Here is a 20,233-nt window from a genome sequence, read left to right as displayed (position 1 = left end):
GGAAAGTTTCTTCTCCCTAAAGGCAGTTGAAGAGTGCTATTGGAAGCAACTCAGTTGGAAGAGCAGAAACTGGGGCAAGAACTACTGTCTGGTTGTGCCAATGAAACTAAAGCTAGCCTTGAGCAACTGCAACAAGATTAAGAACTCAGTAGCGTCGATTCTACACATCAGAAAGCAGTGTGTTTTGCGATTCACTAGCAGGCACTTTATCGTCATCTCGTCAGTGGTAAATGAGCCTCAGATATGGTTGAAGTTTTCCTGTTTGTTGTTTGACGAGTACGAGATAGAGTCTGCTAATAACAACCAGATCTCGATGGAGTGCAATTTGGAGCAGTTGTGCCAGGTGCTTAGGAACTTCGATAAGGTCAATTCGTCAGACTTGACAATCAGATTGCAGAGAGTCAATCCTTCATCATCTTCGTCTGCCAATTCAACGTTGAATGGGGACAATAAAGCGAATAATGGTTTGGCAGCAAATATTAACAATAAGAAGTTCAAAAACCATGCTATTTTGGCTGTTTTCTATAGCGAATCTCAGCAAAATATCATTATCCACCATACTTTCAAGATTCCAGTACGATTGTTGAAAAAGAAATCTGATTTGAAAATTGTGGAGCCTGAAATTAATAAAATCAATCTATTATTAAAGTTGCCAGGCGATTTCATCAACATATTCAAACGAATTGAAAGATTTAAAAGCAGTAAATACAAATTTTTGAAGATAAATGCTGACGAAAAGGGAAATCTCAATTTGATTTTGAAATCAGACACTTTAATTGTGAAGTTGGGATGGAATTCAAATTTGTTGGTTCAGAAAAGTAATGGTGCTCGTGGTCATACTAATAACGATATTGGTGTTGGTGTTGGTATTGATATCGATATGAATAAGACCGGTGATCATAAAGATGGCGAAAATTATAAAGACTCTTCTAATATATTCAATCCCAATGAAAACAATGATGTGAGTGTGGTTTTACGATTAAATGACTTCAAATCTGCTTCTAAAATTTGCCAGATTTGCAATAATACAGCGATAATAATGTCTGAACCAAATGTTATAATATTGCATTTGTTTATTGATGAATCCGATGACGCTGAATTTATTTTCTATATAAATGGTGTTATTGAGTAGTTAATGAATAACTAGTTATGGAAAAAGAAAAATAAAAAGAGGAAAAAAAAATAAATATTAACAACATGATTTTAAGCAATGGGTATTTATTGACTTGCAGCAAATTTATCAATAAATGCGACCAATTTCTCAACACTTTGTTTAGAAATTGCATTGTAAATTGAAACTCTACAACCACCAACTGATCTATGGCCCTTCAAACCAGTGAATCCTTCGTTTTTGGCTTCTTCAATAAATTTACTCTCTAATCCATCCCCATTGATTCTGAATACAACATTCATATTACTTCTTGCTTCTGTATTGACTGGCAAATCAAATAGTTTAGGATATTTATCCAAAACACCATATAGTATTTCACTTTTATAATTATTTAGTTTTTGTTGGTTTTCAAGACCACCTTCTGCGATTAGCTTATCAGTTACCAATTTTAATATGTATAGAGTGAAAATTGGAATAGTATTGTAAGCTGAGTTATTTTTAATAACAGTAGGAAAATGATTTGCGATTGGAGTAATTGGCAAGTGGTATTTATCCATTATTTTTTTTTCCTCGTCAATTTTCTCGTTTAATTGTGAGATCAAATCTTTTCTTATGATGTATATAGTTAGCCCAGCTAGTCCAACGTTTTTTTGAGCACCTGCAAAGATTAATCCATATTTACTAACATCGACTTTTTTAGACAAAAAGTTTGAAGACATGTCACAAACAATGTTGATTCCTGATTCAACTTTTGGAGGTTCAGGAAACTCAATTCCATTGACAGTTTCATTGTCGCAGTAATAAAGATAAGAAACTTGGTCTTTATTCAATTTTGGCAATTGTTTGTTGCTGTTAGTTTTATAGTCATCAAACTTGCCATTGGACTGCTTAACATTGTAGTAGACTTCTGCATCAAGTCCCAATCTCTTGGCCTCTTCAAAGGACTTCAAACTCCAGGTGCCATTTACAATATAATATGGCTTTGCTCTTATGCCCAAATCGCCATTTTGCTTATAGAAGTTTGAGCTCAAGTTTGTTGCTACTGATGAAAAGCCAGTAGTGCCACCACCCTGCATGAAAAATACCTCGTAATTATCTGGAATACTCAATAGATCAGCTATGTTCTTTTTGGTATTGTTGATAATATCGTCAGCCAATTTGCTTCGATGAGAAATCTCCCCAACACCAACACCCTCACCACAATAGTTAATGATGTCGTAGGCAGCCTGTTGCAAAACCTCAGTGGGCATCAAGGCTGGCCCAGCACCATAGTAGTGTGCTTCGCTTCTTTCCAACGATCTTCCTGACGCCATTTGCTTCTCTCGATCTGTGATAGCTCAATAAAACACACACAGAAACAGAAATCTCTGGTTTATATTTATATTTGTGTTTGCTGAAAACGGCTTTGATGAGTGTTTCGACATGGAAATTACTCACAGTTTGGAGCCGGGCGCTGATTGGCCACCGAGCCCAGGCATCATTTTTATGCTGGATCAAAGTCATTATTCATTAGTGAAATACACGTTATATCATTATATATGGTCTCGCAGTGTAGAAAATAATTATGTACAAACGTCCTTCTGCTCTCAGCGACGCAAAAACGACTGGTATGCTTCCTGGTCAATAGTAACGTTTCCCACTGACTGCAACTTTTTCTTACCTTCCTTTTGTTTCGATAGCAATTTCTTTCTTCTCGACACATCAGAGGCATGCAACTTGGCCAAAACATCCTTTCTCTTTGCCTTTATGGTTTCTCTTGCCATAATCTTGTTGTTCGCTTTTGCCTGAATGATCACATCAAATAACTGGAATCGGATATGCTGTTTGAATTTTTTAACCCAGTGTTTGGCTGTGCTTTCAATCTCGCTTTTATGCATAACCTGGGCCAAGGCATCTATTCCCTTTCCATTTACCAACAACTCTAGCTTGATAATGTCTGATATTTCATAACCGGCATCTTCGTAGTCTAGAGAAGCATATCCGGATGTGGCTGATTTTAATTTGCCAAAAAAGTCATCGACTAGTCTGCTCAATGGAATTCGATATTTCAACAAAACCTGCCCGGTGTTCAAGTATTGGAGATCAGTTTGAATACCTCTATTATCTTGACACAATTTTATAACAGTTCCCAAGAAATCACTTGGAAAGGTTGACATGATTTCGACAAAGGGTTCCAAAAGCGATTCAATCCTACCACCTCTTGTTGTATAGTCAGGAAAGTCATCGGGATTGCTGATTATTTTTTCTTTTCCATCTTTGAATTGAACTTTATATGGCACAGTTGGAGCAGTGATGATCAATTGAGCACCATATTCTTTTTCTAGTCTTTCTTTGAAAACAGAAGCATGTAATGAACCCAAAAATCCAATTCTCCAGCCTTGGCCTAAAGCATTCGACGTTTCCTTTTGCAAAGTGACACTTCTATCATTTAAAACTAATTTTTGCAAACTTTCATCTAACATTTGAAACTCACCACCGTTACTTGGAAAGGCTCCAACAAACACCATTGGTTTTGATTCTTCAAACCCAGGCAATGGTTCAACTTCCTGACCAACCAACATTAAAGTATCTCCTATTAGCGCTTCAGAAGAATTTTTCATCCCTGGGATTATATAACCAACTTGCCCTGCTGATATTTGGTCCATTGCGAATCTATCGGGATACATTATACCCAACTCCTTGACTTCGTATTTTTTTCTTGTGTGAGCAGACATTATTCTTTGACCTTTTTTCAAAACTCCATCAACAATCTTGATTAGTAAAACACAGCCAACATAGGAATCATACCATGAATCCACAATAAACGATTTCAATCTCCCGCTGATATCTCCAGTTGGAGATGGGATCTTTTCTATAATAGCCGGCAAAATACTTGGAACATTTAAACCTGTTTTCGCAGATACAGAGATTATATCTTCTGTGGGCAACTCAAAGAAATTTTTGATTTGATCAATTGATTTTGGAATATCAGCATTATCCATGTCTATTTTGTTTATAATTGGGATTAGTTTTAAATTTAGTGAATAGGCCAAGTAAAAGTTTGCAACAGTTTGAGCTTGAACACCCTGAGAGGCATCAATTAGTAGCAAAGCTCCATTAACTGAAGCAAAACTTCTTGTCACCTCTGATCTGAAATCAACATGACCGGGACAATCAACCAAATGTAAGAGATAGTCTGTGTTGTTATAGTTGTAAATCATTGAACATGTCTGTGCTTTTATTGTTATGCCTCGTTCTCTTTCAACATCTAGCTTATCCAAGACTTGCTTGTTATCGCCAGGTTTAATTACGCCTGTTAATTCCAATAATCGGTCACTTAGAGTTGATTTTCCATGGTCGATATGCGCGACTATCGAGAAATTTCTGTAGTTACTAATTGGGATTTTTGATATTCTTTCTTGAGTTTCGAGTTTGACTTTATCTTCTTTTTTGGCACTTGAATTTTGTTTTTTTATTTTATTGTTATTTTCAGTGTTATTATTTAAAAGTTTTGAAAAGGTTGAGAAACGTGAATATGAATATGAATATGAATATGAATATGAATATGAATTTGAATTTGAACTTGAACTTGAACTTAAAGAATAAAAAGGAATTTTTTTAAAAGTGGTATAGGTGAAAATGGGCTTAATGAATAATGACCCTGAAAGAGCCTTTGTTATCATTGCAATAACATATATGGGCTTTATAAAAATGAGTAGAAAATATCAACAATATTGAAAAGAAAGAGAAATATTATAGTATTGTTAGAGTATAGTGAATAATTGAATATACCAGTATTTTGATATAATTCGAAAAATTTCCGATCCAAGCCAGAAAAGTCAGGTGGTGAAGAACAAAGTTTGGCTGGGTTCGAACTGCTGCGATTTCCAGCCCTGGAGGGAGTAATAAGTAACAAGTGAAACAGTGCTGAGATAGACAACGCCCTTGGTGATGGGCTTTCGCGAGTTGATTATCATGTAGGCCTGGGGACTTACCTTGAAGAAGTGGTGGTACGCCTTCTTGGAGCTGGAGAGCAAGTGCTTCATGAGATTCGATTCGATCATCATTTTGAGTAAGTTCCAAGTTGATAGTTGATTGAGTAGCTGATTGAGTAGCTGATTTATATCTGAATATACCAATATGTGATGGCAGGGAGTAGAAACTACAAAGTAGCTAAACTATTTAAATATGAATTAAATGTGTATAAACAAAGCAAATGTGTCTGAAGAGGAGTGGAGATAAATGACCTGAACAGGTTTGGTGTGGTTGTACTCAATTGCTTGCCAAAAAGAAAGTCCCTGTTGAGAGAGAAGGTATATCAGTGCCCAGAGAGATGTGTAATGGTGATTGATTGTGAATCATTCAAAAAAAATTAAACAACTGGAGCTTTAAAGACCACTATTACTGAATCGCCTCTGAGAAACATTTTACTTACAAACCTCTCTTTTGAAATGGGCTTCAATTTTTTACCATGGCTGTTTCTTGGAATCTCTGTCCATAGTTCTTTGACGTTTTCTAGGACCATGTTTGTGTGCCTATCGAATGCTTTGATTCTGGCTATCAATTTGTGATTGTTTCTGCAACTGATGATAACTGGTGAATGAGTCTCGACTGCTTCTTTGAGCAACGACATTGGCCCATTGCTGAACTCGTATTCTTCGAGCTGTTGTAATTCAAGCTCAGATAGCTCAGATCTAGGTTTATCAGCCAAATCTCTGAATAATGCAGTTAGTAAATTGTTTATTATTTTTCCATTTACACTGAGTATCAAATGTACTTACGCCATTTATGATAAAGAGACTATTGATTTTATGGTTTTGTTTTAATTCTTCCTTTTTCTTCCTTTCTCACCGGTCCGCGAGACTTTCCCGATTGGGCCGACACGATATAATCAAAGAGCAAAGCAGTGTTTTGTCCGCATTTCCACCACGTTCTCACCAAAATCGCGGCGTAATTTACCACTGTAGAAAGGCTCATTCCTTCTCAGCTACAAAAGAAATGTTCGGCGACTTTTGGCACCAAACAGCTTGAATATTTACACCATGATTGTGTTCCCACGGTGTTCTGCGTGTTTGTGTTTTTTCCGTACTGTGCACGGTGGGCATTTCAGCCACACAATCTCCGGTTGTTGAACAGCCGAACAATCAGCCGGACCATGCTTGAAAACTCCGAACTTCCCGTATGCGTGTATCAGCGATGATTCATACCTCCGCTTCAACTAACTCGATCTGTGCCTGTGGCTCTCACAATTTAGAATCATAAGTGTTTGGTTCTGAGAGTGCACTACTTCTCGACAGAAATCTCACGGAGAATTCGTTGTCTGGCTCGGAATCAACAGTCGAAAAACAAAACTGTGTTCGCGATGGCTGTGCGTATGTTTTTGTTCGGCAACGCAAACAGCTGTTTCCTGCGCTGCTGGATTTCCGAACGGCCGGTTTATACCCGAAAGCCTCTATCTGCCATAGTCGGAAGTGCAGCGGCAGTACTGACCGGCTGCATTCTCCTTGTTTTTTGTTTTTTGCATCTGCTTTTCTGAGCATCGCTCTTTGATTTATATATCTACCAGCGCTTGATTAGTTATTGTTCCAACGCTACGTCTATGCATAGATCTATACTCTTCTATATTCTTGTATCTTTATTTCTATCGATCTCTTCGTCGATACCCATATCTACTATCATATCCCTATTGCCCACATTACATCGACACCCTGCTGTATTTGACAAATCATGAAGGAGTTTATCTTCCCACCGGATTCTGACGCTTTGTTGATCACTGAAACCTTAATTAAAAGACATGTTGTTGCGCTTGGAAAAAGTGGGAACAGGAAAAACACAAGCGATGGGAAGGACAATCAAGCTGATAACAACACCAAGAATGGCTCTCAAAACAACAGCAAACATGCCACTGGAAATGACACCAACAGCACACCCACCACCACCTTGAGAATCTTCAACAACACTCTCAAGCCCAACCAACTCAATAACTACACTCGCTATCTCAGGTCCAAAATACAAAACAAGTACCACAGGAAGACTGATCTTAATTTCTCGTCGCTTTTTCTCAGCTCCGTCAATCTCCTCAGGGCAGTTCCCATACTCAAACAGTTTATTGGGCCACCCAACGAAATTGAAGCCAATCTCAATTCGTTGTACTCCCAGCAGAAGATCGCCACATCGTACAAAGAGTGGTTGAACTGCTCCAGCAACATTGACTTGTTGCTATCAAATAACGACTGGAAAGCAGTGCCCGAATCTAACTTGTATGACCATGCCCTACTTCAATTCAAACTAAACGAGCTCAGACAGTTGAGAAGCGCCAAAAACTATTCAAAGTTGTTGTATATCATCAGAACAACATGGTTCAGAAATGTGGCCAACATCAACAACATCAACTTATACCGCCATTCCTTGGTGGGTACCAAATACTTGATCCAAGACTACTTGGAAGAGTGCCAGGTCGCTCTCAATTCTTTTGCTAACCCCGAAATCAAAACTGGCATCGATGACAGATACATCCTATCCATATTAATTCAAACAAGAAAGGCCATAGGCAGAACTGCACTTGTTCTCAGTGGCGGCGGTTGTTTTGGCATGTTTCACATTGGCGTCCTATCAACATTATTGGAAATCAACTTGTTGCCCAAAATCATCTCAGGCAGCTCTGCTGGCTCAATTGTTGCTGCTATTTTGTGCGCCCATTCAAACGAAGAAATCAATGTGCTAATGGACGACATATTGTCCAAGAAATTCAATATATTCTCAAGTGACATCAACGAATTGAGCAACGACCCTAACCACATATCAAACCAAGTACCAAAGGACACCTCCTTGGGTCACAAGCTATCGAGTGCCTTTTTCAATCTCGTCCATTTTTTCAAAACTGGCAACTGGTGCGAGAGCAGACATTTACAAAAGACTATGTTTGAGTTCTTGGGCAACCTAACATTCAGAGAAAGCTACAACAGAACCGGCCGGATATTGAACATTACTGTCTCGTCTGCATCTTCCTACGAGCAGCCAAACTTGTTAAACTACTTGACAGCTCCAAACGTCTTAGTATGGTCTGCAGTCTGTGCTTCGTGTGCTCTACCAGGTTTCTTCCCTTCAACAACTTTATATGAGAAAAACCTCAAATCAGGTAAAATACAGGAATGGAATCACCCATCTGTCAAATTCATTGACGGCTCTGTGGATAATGATATTCCCTTGCAAAAGTTGTCAGAATTGTTCAATGTCAACCATATTATTGTTTCACAGGTGAATCCTCATATTGTGCCATTTTTAAAGCTATCTTTAAAATGTGTTGGCGGAGAAATCGAAAATGAGTTTAGTGCTAAATTAAAAAACATTTCAAACAGTATATTTCAATTCATTAACCTAGAATTCATACATTTTTTGAACACGCTTGATTACTTGAACATTTCAACTGACATCACTAAAAAGATCAAATCTGCTTTTAGTCAACAGTACTCTGGGGATATAACTATATTGCCTGGCATTAGGATCTTGGAATTGGACAAAATGTTGACTGACCCAAGCCCAGAGTTTTTGTTGGACTGCATCGTCAGAGGCGCCAGAGCCACCTGGCCAAAAATAGATTTGATTCATAACCACTGCTGCATTGAATTTTTATTGGACTCAACTATATCAAAACTAAGATCAAGAATCATTTCAAAAAGACAACACATCCAAAGCAGCTACTTGTTAATATCCAAAAGGGACGGGTTGTATCTGAATGATATGAAACGATATGGATGGAATATTTGCAGTACTGGCGATGAAAATAGCGCTAAAGGTTTTGAGAATATAGACACTTCACCTGATGGTTCGAATTCTAGTGAAATAATAAACATAAATTACAGTTGCCGGCCACGATCAGAAAGTTCTCCTCTTGAGTCGTTTTTTCGAGAGAAAAAACACACACTGATTGAGAGAAAAACAAGCATAAAAAGGCTTCATTCAACTGATCACAAACACGCAAAAGTCAAATATGGTAAAATCAGAAGTAACAGTTCCAAGTCTCTAAAGAGAACTTCATTGACAGAATATAATGGCAATCGACCGGGCAATCGACTATCTTCTTCATTTTCAAGTCTCACACATTCGTTTAATGACAGCTGTTTTGAAAAATTGCTTAATAGCAATGTAGATGGAAGTTGGGACACCAACACACCAATTAGCAACAATATTGGAACCAACTCGTTGTCCAGTTTAAACATTGAAAATCAGTTGTATTTCAAAAATGAATTTGGTGTTGACAATGATGATGATGATGATGATGATGATGATAATGATAATGATAATAACGAAAAGGATGGATCTGTTGAGGGAGTGAGAGTCAACCAATCAAATGCACAAGCATCATCAGGGAGCATGGTGAGACAATTGAGTGCCAAAAGTATGGATTTAAACGAAAAGGTTTATAAAAAACTCAAAAAAAGCAAAGAGACCAACAATTCCAGTGAGTATATAATGTTTTCAGCAAGCACAAATGGTAAGAAAAATGTTGAGTGGATTGAAGAAAGTCAAAATATTGAGGGCGGTAGGGTCACGAAGTCTTTTTGGAAGAAGCTAAATTCGAATGACACATTTGAGATTGATTTTTCTTCTGAAAACGAATCAGAAGCAAATGAGTTGGTATCCGAATTGATTGGTACACCCGGTATTGATTTAAGTCAAATTCAGTAACAATATCACAGAACAGGTGTCAATGCCAGAGCAAGTTGTGTTAGACAGAAGTAAAAGTAGAGAAGGTGTTTTATTGAATTGAAATTTGACATCGATTTTGTATGTATTAGCGCACAACAACACTTATAGTCGCTATTTCTATTACTTATGTTTATTATTTATGCTTGGATTATTGAGGAGCTTCTGAAACCTTTCAACACAAGAAGATAAAAACTATTTAATAAGGCACAATTTAGTGTTTTGTTTACAATCTTAAAGCTGATTCTCTATCTCTAAGTTACTTAATGAATTACCAACTGTATATACGATAAATATTTCAATACAGACCATAAGCATTATTATCAACCAACACTAAAAAAGTTTTGATCGAACCATTGATATTAAACATAAAAATGACTACCTGCTTAGTAAATAGATCATTAAATGCCTAACAAAACAAAGAAAACAGATAAACTTAGATCAATTATAAACACAAATCCAATCACAACAATTTTTATCAAAAAATTGAAAAAGTAATAAGATATAACAATAATGGCCCCATTTTCCTCATTTCAGCCATATCATCAACAGAACCAAAATGCAAATGGCAGTCAGAATATATAGTGTTGGAAAATCCATTGCCGTAATTCCGAATCCACTGTTTTGATTTACCGTAATTTTGAATAGACTATTTTGATTTCCACTGGGCTCTGGACTGTTTCCATTTCGAGTTCCAATAAACTCAAGGCTGGTTCCATTGTGATGTGATGTTGTGGTGAATGCCTTTGTGAATCCCAAACTTTTGATGTTTTCATTGAACGAAACTACTGCCTCACTGCATTCAGTAATGGTTGCTGTTACTGTTGTTGTCCATGGCCCATTACCACTTGATGTTGTTGTGTAGTGGTCGTATGTTCCAACTGCAGTGGATCACAAAAACGTCTTTAAGGTGTATGACGAGTATAGGGTGTAATTGTGGTATGTGTATGTTTGGGTCACAGGATACGTTGTGTCGTTGATGTATGAGGTGACATATTCAAAATATGAATTTGAATAGTATTTGGCCTTTGTTGCTTGAAATATTTGCTGGTTCTTTGACACTACTTCAACATTATTGTAATCAATCTGCCCATCATCCAAGTATTCCTGATAATTTGCAACGTAATCAGACATTTCTTCATCAGTTAGGAACCAATTGCTTGTTGAATTAACTGTTGAAGCAAGTAATACGGTGTACTCATCATAATCGTAAACAGCATAATATTCATTAAAAAAAAAATTACCCAATATAAAAAAGTCACCATGAGGATTCTTCCGAAAATCAAAATTATCATAACACACATTTTTGCTCTTCATATTACACATCATTCATCTCATAATAAAAATTAACATTGTAAAAAATTAGTAGTTATTTTGCTAATTGGTATATTGACTAAGAAACCGGAAAGATTAAATGATAAATAACATTCTAAATTGAATAATATATTATAGATGCTTGTATAGTTATCATATGTGTGTATTAAATCAGAATCCAAAGGAGTGATCGTGTTCAAGAATGCATTATAAATATCTGGTGGGAAATATGATTTTGATCCATTATGAGTGAATGATAGTGGATATAATCTATCAGTAAATGTTATGGTTGCTTCAGATCCATAATCATTGATGGAATCAGTGAAAGATTTTGCTTGTGTTGTATCTAATTGAGAAATTAGAAAATTAAACACACTTTGTGAATTCAAACTGCTGTAATACTTTTACAAAGAATTAATAGATAACTTGATTGAAAACGATGGTAATGTGACATTTAAATGTTGTATGTCTGGGTTGAGATTTTGGTCATATCTGTTGATCATTGGCATAGTTGTCAAAGTGCCTTCATACTTTGTATGATTGATGCCCCCCAAATAAAAGACTTCTTTTGTAACTAAAGGTTTAGGGTGTATCGTATCTGAAGTACTCGGCTAATACTTTTCTCTCAAGCAACTTCTGCTCAATCAACATGTCGATTAGACTGTCTTTTTTTTATAAATTTGAAGTTTGATCTGTGATATCAAACGATATTATACCGAGACTCCCAATAGGACTATTGATTGACAATGCTAGTCCAAATTCAAAATTCTTCAAATTGATGCTCTCGGAAAGGTGCAAGATACCCACTCCCCATAAACCAATTGTCACAGTTAAATCAGAAGAATTCAAGCTGAATGAAGAGTTGATTGACGAAATTGGATCATCATCATCATCATCATCATCATCAAGAAATCTGGATGTAGATGAATTATATTCTTGATATACACCATACCTTGAACAATAATTGACAATTGTACTACCACTAGGATATGAAAAGTTGTTGTAATAGAAAAAAGTATGATAATAATTGTAGTAGCAGTATGGATTCAACCTTGAAATGACCCAAAGATTATTTGAATCAAAATCTAATGAAACATTCAAATTTTGTGGAGGAGTTCCAATGATATACTGGTAATACTGTGGAAATCTCAAGCTGCCAAAAGAAACCTCTAGACTTTTTGGATTTTATTATGTTGAATTTAAATTTGTGAGCAAATTGGTATTTCGCTCAGCACTAACCAGCTAGAAAGAAGAGGAGCAGGTAAGGGTTCTTCATCGCTTTTCTCAAAAGCCAAAAAAAAGAGCAAGAAGAGTTTTGATTTTGTTTGGATCAGAAACAGTTTCGCCGAAAAATTACGAACATTTATCGGCTAGAAACCACAAGCACGCACTGAACTGTTTGAATCGGTTTCATCCGTGCAGCTCCCGAACAAAATTCGCCAATAGTGCTGATGCATGCAGACGCGAAGTCTTTTTCATCAGGATTACGTCAGTATACTGTTGCACGAGGTGTGGTCGGAAAACCCAATCCAAGCTCGGACGTTCGTAGCCACTATAGTCCGTTGCCCAAACCAAATACACAAGACTTAACCACTTATGAAACGAAAATTGTGTTTCCACAAAAAACATTTAATTCACAAATACGTTGATGAAGATTGCAATCCAAATAATATAAATATGATCACTAAATAGCTAGATAGAAATAAAATAAACCAAGAGGAAAAGGAAAGAGAAGTCTACTAAGTCATGAGCACTAGAAGAAATCTCTATCCTTCCTTCGACGACTGTCAACCTGACAGCATCCAAGTCAAGAACNCTGATAGTGATAACGAAAGGGAACTTGATACTTCACCAATGGCTTCCAAAATCAATGAATTAAATCAGAGAGTTGAGTTAATTGAATCGAATATTGCATCCGGATTTAAACGACTAGAATGAATGCTTGAAAGTGTATTAACTCGTAACGAACGGCCGGAAATCGGTTATCGAAGGTCACAACATGTTCCCATTAAATTTCTAACTACACCGAACTGAGATTTTGGAGTATGAACCGGTTGACTGCTTTGCCGTCCAATAACCGGAGATCGTGCGGCGGAAACACCCATCGTGCACAGTACGGAACAAGTACAAACACGCAGAGCACCCCTGGAAACGCAATTGCACCCTTCGTCTGGGTTATGCCAAACTCTGCGGCGAACGCAAGCAACTCCAACCCAATAAACACGTGCAACCACTTGAGCGATGAAAGCTTGGTGAACACGCTGTCTGGTGGCCGGAATCTCTTTTCAAGCACGCAGTACTTGATGCGTCTGCCGACCTCGTTTGTTCCGACCCCAAGCAAGCCCATGATTAAGAACAATCCGGCCAACACTGCCTGGGGCACCAGCCCCAACACCACGAGAAGCGGGTTGCTTATTGTCGCCAACGTCAATAGGCCCTGAGCTGTGTTCGTCACGCGCTGTTCGACGACTTCTGTGATAAGCATCTTCCCGTCTTCGTCCTGTTCTCCAACACACAACGACTCTGTGTGAAGAGGAGCCTGGGGAAGAAGCCCGTTGGGCGCAGGAATCCCCAATAGTGCCGACAATCCTGTAGTGATTCCTAGCACAAAGAAATCCCAGTGGAATGAAGATGGCTTTTTCAATGGGTACTGGATCCCTTGACACATCAATGAGGAGACGTTGTGATCAAAATAAAATAAGAAAGTCAACAATATTCCAAAGGGTATGGCAAGAAATATATTTGACACCGATATATCTTCCCAAAATTTAATTATCCATCCATTTCTTAGTATATTATCACTAGGTGAAAAGCTTCTTGAAGTATTCAACCTTTGCAATTCAACTTCTTTCAAATGTCCGCCAAAATGGTTAAATCCACTTAAAAATATAACACAGAATGGTGTGCCGTAATCGACTAATAATTTTCGGATCTTGGGACTGAAATAATTGCTATAGTTCCCAATTAAGTTGATGGAAACCCCTATTATCACCATTAATAAAGAAACAACTATCGACAAAAACCCATTAGCCAAATAATTCTCTTCTTTAACGTCGAAGCCGTTGACTTCAAACTGTTCTATTAAAATCTCGATCCCCTTTTGAATATAAATACAATTGATAAACAAACCAAACGTATCACAAGAATATGATGTAATATATCTAATAAACCTAACTCCATCAAGTATCGCAATTATAAAATGTATAATCATACCCCAAATATAAGTCCATCCAATGAATGAAAAATAGGCACAGTCCTTTTTATTTTTCACCAAATCATAAACGGTTATATTGAATATAGCTATTGGTCCTGTAACCCCAACAATCACCAATGGTTGGCCAGCAAATATTCCGAAAGCAATACCTCCAATGGCATTCGACAATAAAATCTCATTCAAACCATACGTATTGTCAGTTTTGTCAAATAAATCTTGCGCAAAAGCAATTGCTGGCAACAAATTAATGAAATATAAAAAAATTGTTGATGGAATAACTCGATAATTCATTCCATCTACCCAATCTGTTAAATATATCGGCAATCGACCTTTGACATCTTTATAGATCCCATGCCCAATCTTCAACCTTTTAATTTTCATTATCTACTTAAAATTCCCCTATTAATAAAATAAAAGTTGGATAATTGGAAAAGCTTCAAGTTAGAAAAGTTGCAAAACTTTCCAACCTTAGACCTGTAATTTCATGCTTAAATCGCTCACGGTTTTTTCTGTTTTGTTATTGTCATTATCAGATAATTTACAGATGTTGTTGTTTATATGCTCAACGTCATTTCCCAACAGAAAAATAAAATGAAAAGAAGCAGAAGAAGCAGAAGAAGCAGAAGAGGCAAATAGATGAAACCAATTGTCCAATAGACGCATGTCCCATAAATGTGGTAAATCAGATTGTAGTTGTATGCAGTTGTATGCAGTTTCATGCACATTAACGTTTAAAATGCTTTCACACTAAAGAAATTTTTTTATCAAGTGATTGGAGAGATTTGATACTTTACATTTGTTTTGTATTTTACTCTATTCTATTTGCCAACTAAATCAGTATTTTCATCCAGTGATGATAGTTTTTTCGCATTAATTGATGTTTTAATGCTAGTGGTGAAGTTCTACTCTTGCTATCCTAATCCACCACTTGCAATTTGTGCCAGCTACTAGATGTTTAATTGTCTCAATTCCCAGAAACGTGAACTAATCCTTTTTTTTGAATTTTCCTTCAAAGAAAAGTTGTTTTTTAGAAAAACTATTTACGGGATAATAATGGAACTATTAATGACATCTTTCAACCACCGAAAATTAACTTAAAGTGTATATAAAGAAAAGAAGGCAAACGATTGACCATAAAAACACTAAATTGTACTGCATTTATAGTTAAATCAAAAGGAGTTCAACAGATGTCAAATAAATCAGGTTTTTGGCTTATATTCAATTATACAACATTATTTAATAAAAAACAAAAAACGTAAAACTATACGTTAGTTTTATTCATGTTGACCTGAATATGGTTGGTCTTCAAACGAACTTTAGATCATTGGTTTTGAGAAGTGTATTTTCAGAAAATCACCAATGTCAGACAGATTTCCTTTCAAATGATTCTTGTTTTAACATTCGTATCTCACTTCATTTCACAAAACAATAAAACTTCTAAACCACATTGTTTGATATTGTTCCATATTCTTTTTTGTTGAGATAAATTCACAACCTCAAACTGCATGTCATTGCATACAACTGCAGATACACTGCATTTGATATATTTGGAATTATCTTTCAAGAACCAGAATTTAAATGATTCATTTCGAAAAGTATCAATAACTAATATGGAAACTGCACTGGTGTGTTTATATTGATGGAGATTGTAATGAAGCCAACAAAATATTTGCAACTCGAATTTCAATAAACGCTTCTAGTTAAAAATGTGAATAACGAAATAATTGATTCATATTTTCTTTCATATTCTCTTTCATATTCTTCCATATAAATAATGCAGTGGTTATCCATATTGATATTAATATTCACATCCATATATATACTCACAATCGAAACTATACCTATGATATACTCACCTCTCAATATAATATATTCAATTTTCACAACAATAAACACAGATATACAAATCACTAAATACTAAAAAATGGATTTGCTTCCTCGAGAATTAGTTGAAAAAATATTTTTAAATGTTTCAAACAAGAATCTTTTGCCATTCACACTATCAAACCTTCGTGGAGTGGAATATTTTGCTGCTTTGAAGTTATATAATTCTGTTTTTGTACATGTTGCTAAAGACGATGAATATTACCCTTTTGAAAATAATACAAGTGTTTTTAATAACAATAATAATCATGGTTTTCATGATATTTTTATTTTTGATTGGTTTGATAACAAAACTTTGGATATATCAGAAGATTGTTTGTATTTTAGGCTCTTTGACTTCATAAAACTTAACAGTGAACATACAAGATTGATTCAAAATCTTAGATTATCAATAGATTTTTCTAAATTTGGCTCGAGTTCTTATTCTCAATTGGTTGATTTTCTAAAAAAAAAACAAAATTACAAAAAATCAATCTTATTATTTATGGTAGTAGAAATATACCTTTTGAATGTATTAATGAATCATCAAACAATATTGAAAATTTTAACTCTAAATATAAAATTTGGAACAAATTTACAAAACTATTAATACTTTTTAACTCAAATTCTTTGAATAAGACGAATATTTATTTGGATGATTTTTCAATTGATGTTTCCAATCATTTTTGGTTTTTAAATCAATTAACCGAAAATAGAAATATCAAATACTCAACAAATGGTGCACGATTTTTATTGAAGTTTGAGCCATTTGATCTCAGTTCTTTATTCTTTGAAGATCAAAGATCGCAGTATACTGGTATATTTTTTCACAGAGAAGAATACACTGGGAGTGTTCTTACAGAACTTACAGGTGATGTTCATCATCTAAATCAATTTCCAATTGACGATGATATATTTTTTACAGAATTAAATTCAATTCTGAAATTTTCAATTGATTTTTCATCTATCAATCCAAAAATAGATATACACTCCTTTTCTCCCTCTCTTAGGGTGAAAACAGTAAGATTTCAAGCCCTTAGTTTTGAGAACATTCAAAATTTAACAAATACAGCAGAGTTTATTGAATTGGATTGGTCTAGAAACAGTATTCTGGACATTGGAACGCTACCTGATCTAGCTAGTTTAAGAACATTAAACTTTTCAGATAATAAAATTGAAGATATATCATCTTTATCGAGAATAACTAATTTAACAGGTTTGGATTTGTCAAATAATCAAAATTTAATCATTGTTTATGTAAATTTGAATAATCAAAATGTAACTGCTTTAAAGTTTGATGATTCAGTTACATTTCTTGATTGTTTAAATGAAGATACTCGAAATCAAAATCAAAATCAAGTTGGTGGTGAACAACAAGCACTACGAGCACAATTACAACAACACTTACAACAACTACTACAATAATTACGACAATAATTACCACGACAACTATAACGACAACTACAACTACAACAAAATAACGACGATGCAATTCAATTAAGTCAAGATTTCCATATTACTGGAAATTCAAGTTTTACTATTATTAAACCCTTAGCCGAACTAATTTTATTGAAGCGTTTAAATTTAAGTAGGAATTTCCTTAACGATGTCTCTTTTTTAAGAAACCTAATTAATTTAACTGATCTAAACATAAGTAAGAATAGAATTGAAAATATTGACTTTATGGCCCAATTAAAAAAATTGAGAAGGCTATCATTTTCTAGAAATTTTATTGAAAACATTGATAGTTTATCAAGATTAAACAAATTGGTTTATTTAGAAGGAAATCATAATATAATTCAAAACCTTGATCCAATAATTGAATTACAAAGTCTTGAACAATTATCCTTAAATCATAATAAACTTGTCGACTTAGGAGAAATAAACAAGTTAGTAAATCTCGTCAGTCTTGATTTGAGCAACAATTTAATCAAAGAAGTTAAAGAAGCATTATTTTCTGTTGAAAATAGAAACCATTTCAAAAAATTAAGAAACATTAGATTTTCTGGAAATGAAATTAAAGATTTAGAAAACATTTATATTCCAAATAATGTTAAATATTTTAATTTTTCATATAATATAATTGAAATATTTTCTATTAAAAATGCTACAAATCTTTCCAGGTTAAAAGTTATTGAATTGGATCATAACCTATTAACTGAGTTGATGAATTTTGAGATTCCAGCTAATGTCCGAACAGTTTTTTAAATTGCAACTGTTTAAGAGGCTTCCATTAAACCAAGTAAGAATCAGCATAGATTAAAAAGACTTTAATCAGACTACGATATGTTATTAGATGAAGAGCAAATGAATAGTCCTTCAGGTGTTTTATATTCCATTTTTCACAACTCACATTATTCTGATTGAGAAATGGAAATATTCAACATTGCAAGCATTCATTTAAATCATATATCACTGAGCTTATTATAAAAGTGGTTTGAAAAAAATTAATAATCAGACTTGAATAGTTTTGAAGTAAAATTATTATAAAGATTAAGAATTAAGATTGTGTAAAAATGGTATCAGTGTTTTATTAATTGTTTTATTAATTGTTTTATCAAGTGTTTTATTAAGTTCTTGTTTTGCATTTTTATTATTTGATCTATAACTTATATATTTAAATAAACTATTTTCTTTGAAACCAAAACAAATAAATAATTAAGATTTGCACTGCAATATTAACACATTTATCAACTAGTTTTCATCGGATTTATAGTTATTTTATTTTTAGTTTTTTATGAAATTGATTAAAGATAATAATTGTAATTGATGTTAGTTATAAAGACATTAATGACTGTGTAAATGTATAAAGTTGATGTTTTTGTTTGCTTTATATTGTTTGGTTTCAAGCATATTAAATGAACATTGATTATTATAGGTTATTCAGACACAAAAGGCTTTTCACAATTTTGGAAGACTGATTTTGATATATCATGGGTAATATAATTAAAAATTTTATTTCCTTTCTCAGCTATTTATTGACTAGCCTGCTTTTGTTTTGTTCCATGCTTTTAATATCAATCAATAAAATTCAATGAAAACCCATCAAAGCCCATGAATCTATCTTCAAACATCGCGATACAATTATTATCATAAACACAATTTGGTTTTAAATAAGTGGGCCAACTCAATTGTATTGCACCAAATGAAAATGGCAAAAACTGGATATTATCTAGTGCTCAAAAACCATGAGAACCTGGTGGTTACAATAAATGTTTCTTTAGTGAGGGTCTCCTAACAGAAATATATTTCATAAATTCTATCGAAATACTTATAGCTAACTCGCAATCTAAACATGATGTATTTAAATTTTTTTATGCCTAATGAAAACCATATGACAATTCAAGTCTTGGTCCATTATCAGGTCTGATTCAATTCTCCCATGATTCATGAAAATATTCATATAATTACATTTGTGGTCTCAAGCCACCAACATTATCCTCCAGACAGTTCTTTGTGCTCTTTATTTGAGTCAGGAAACACTCTTAATAATATAAAATATATTCTAAGAAAATATAACAAAGCATTTGAAAAAATTGGTACTGAATATAGTGACTAAATGGGTATCATTATATAGGTCTTTTCTCTAAACACTTAAAAGTGTCTGATCTTGGATTGANACCATCTTTATCACCTGTTGCTCTCAAAGAAGCATTGATTAATATGTTATATCATTTAGAAAAGGAAAAGAAGAAAAAGGCATTGATATCCCAATTTTTCTACGCTGGTAATAAATTTTTTTACAGTGAACAAGGAAATGCAAAATTAATTGATATCGTTTGAAAGCATTAATATTTGATTAGCAAGTTATTGCACCTGGTTGTTACTAGATATATAGTAACAATATATGAATAAATTTTTACAAGTACCTTTTGATGATTTTATCCACTGAAGTAATTAAAGTATTAGCCATCAATAACATGAATTGCTCCATCTTCAAAATTCAATTAAGATTATTATCAATGATAATTATATTGGCAGCAGAAGAAGTACCATTTAGCAACAAGAAATTTCTGTTTTATAATCTGAAGTCCATTTCCATGTAT

General features: G+C 34.3%; 11 protein-coding genes across 11 annotated transcripts in view; 5 read left to right on the top strand and 6 right to left on the bottom strand.

The window, feature by feature from the left end:
• Window positions 1–100: 100 nt before the first annotated feature.
• MEC3 (Mec3p) lies at window positions 101–1,132 on the top strand (the record flags this gene model as incomplete). The annotated part of the gene is made up of 2 exons (XM_020190641.1): window positions 101–818; window positions 906–1,132. 2 exons carry the CDS (start codon window positions 101–103, stop codon window positions 1,130–1,132), a joined length of 945 nt encoding a protein of 314 aa, XP_020046686.1.
• An 86-nt stretch (window positions 1,133–1,218) lies between these two features.
• Window positions 1,219–2,424, bottom strand: SER1 (O-phospho-L-serine:2-oxoglutarate transaminase; the record flags this gene model as incomplete). The annotated part of the gene is made up of 1 exon (XM_020194608.1): window positions 1,219–2,424. One exon carries the CDS (start codon window positions 2,422–2,424, stop codon window positions 1,219–1,221), a length of 1,206 nt encoding a protein of 401 aa, XP_020046685.1.
• A 273-nt stretch (window positions 2,425–2,697) lies between these two features.
• On the bottom strand, window positions 2,698–4,773 carry GUF1 (GTPase GUF1; the record flags this gene model as incomplete). Its single annotated transcript, XM_020190671.1, has 1 exon — window positions 2,698–4,773. The coding sequence occupies one exon, from the start codon at window positions 4,771–4,773 to the stop codon at window positions 2,698–2,700; it is 2,076 nt and encodes a 691-aa protein (XP_020046684.1).
• Window positions 4,774–5,117: 344 nt separating this feature from the next.
• SMD2 (mRNA splicing protein SMD2) lies at window positions 5,118–6,219 on the bottom strand. The gene is made up of 2 exons (XM_020189319.1): window positions 5,872–6,219; window positions 5,118–5,805 (listed from the first exon to the last, which is right to left on the bottom strand). Exons 1-2 carry the CDS (start codon window positions 5,874–5,876, stop codon window positions 5,463–5,465), a joined length of 348 nt encoding a protein of 115 aa, XP_020046683.1. The 5' UTR covers window positions 5,877–6,219; the 3' UTR covers window positions 5,118–5,462.
• A 26-nt stretch (window positions 6,220–6,245) lies between these two features.
• Window positions 6,246–9,778, top strand: ASCRUDRAFT_8611 (patatin-domain-containing protein; the record flags this gene model as incomplete). Its single annotated transcript, XM_020194914.1, has 3 exons — window positions 6,246–6,269; window positions 6,827–7,110; window positions 7,174–9,778. 3 exons carry the CDS (start codon window positions 6,246–6,248, stop codon window positions 9,776–9,778), a joined length of 2,913 nt encoding a protein of 970 aa, XP_020046682.1.
• Window positions 9,779–10,687: 909 nt separating this feature from the next.
• ASCRUDRAFT_70894 (uncharacterized protein) lies at window positions 10,688–11,122 on the bottom strand (the record flags this gene model as incomplete). Its single annotated transcript, XM_020191857.1, has 1 exon — window positions 10,688–11,122. One exon carries the CDS (start codon window positions 11,120–11,122, stop codon window positions 10,688–10,690), a length of 435 nt encoding a protein of 144 aa, XP_020046681.1.
• A 1,554-nt stretch (window positions 11,123–12,676) lies between these two features.
• ASCRUDRAFT_76368 (uncharacterized protein) lies at window positions 12,677–13,111 on the top strand (the record flags this gene model as incomplete). The annotated part of the gene is made up of 1 exon (XM_020193441.1): window positions 12,677–13,111. A coding segment is annotated over exon 1 (187 nt), but the record flags the coding sequence as incomplete, so codon positions are not given.
• A 19-nt stretch (window positions 13,112–13,130) lies between these two features.
• BOR1 (Bor1p) lies at window positions 13,131–14,941 on the bottom strand (the record flags this gene model as incomplete). Its single annotated transcript, XM_020191222.1, has 1 exon — window positions 13,131–14,941. Exon 1 carries the CDS (start codon window positions 14,703–14,705, stop codon window positions 13,131–13,133), a length of 1,575 nt encoding a protein of 524 aa, XP_020046679.1. The 5' UTR covers window positions 14,706–14,941.
• Window positions 14,942–16,248: 1,307 nt separating this feature from the next.
• On the top strand, window positions 16,249–17,612 carry ASCRUDRAFT_70892 (uncharacterized protein; the record flags this gene model as incomplete). The annotated part of the gene is made up of 2 exons (XM_020191856.1): window positions 16,249–16,487; window positions 16,700–17,612. 2 exons carry the CDS (start codon window positions 16,249–16,251, stop codon window positions 17,610–17,612), a joined length of 1,152 nt encoding a protein of 383 aa, XP_020046678.1.
• A 258-nt stretch (window positions 17,613–17,870) lies between these two features.
• Window positions 17,871–18,395, top strand: ASCRUDRAFT_70891 (L domain-like protein; the record flags this gene model as incomplete). Its single annotated transcript, XM_020191855.1, has 1 exon — window positions 17,871–18,395. One exon carries the CDS (start codon window positions 17,871–17,873, stop codon window positions 18,393–18,395), a length of 525 nt encoding a protein of 174 aa, XP_020046677.1.
• A 1,788-nt stretch (window positions 18,396–20,183) lies between these two features.
• Window positions 20,184–20,233, bottom strand: part of ASCRUDRAFT_76366 (uncharacterized protein) — a gene marked incomplete at both ends in the record, with an annotated part of 772 nt that continues 722 nt past the window's right edge. Inside the window, one exon of the mRNA XM_020193440.1 lies at window positions 20,184–20,233. This exon is cut by the window's right edge and continues 559 nt beyond it. Within this exon, the coding sequence (XP_020046676.1) occupies window positions 20,184–20,233 (50 nt within the window).

This window comes from Ascoidea rubescens (genome assembly GCF_001661345.1).
Source record: "Ascoidea rubescens DSM 1968 unplaced genomic scaffold ASCRUscaffold_8, whole genome shotgun sequence".
NCBI classification, from domain to species: domain Eukaryota; kingdom Fungi; phylum Ascomycota; class Saccharomycetes; order Ascoideales; family Ascoideaceae; genus Ascoidea; species Ascoidea rubescens.
This window is presented reverse-complemented; position numbering and strand designations above follow the sequence as displayed.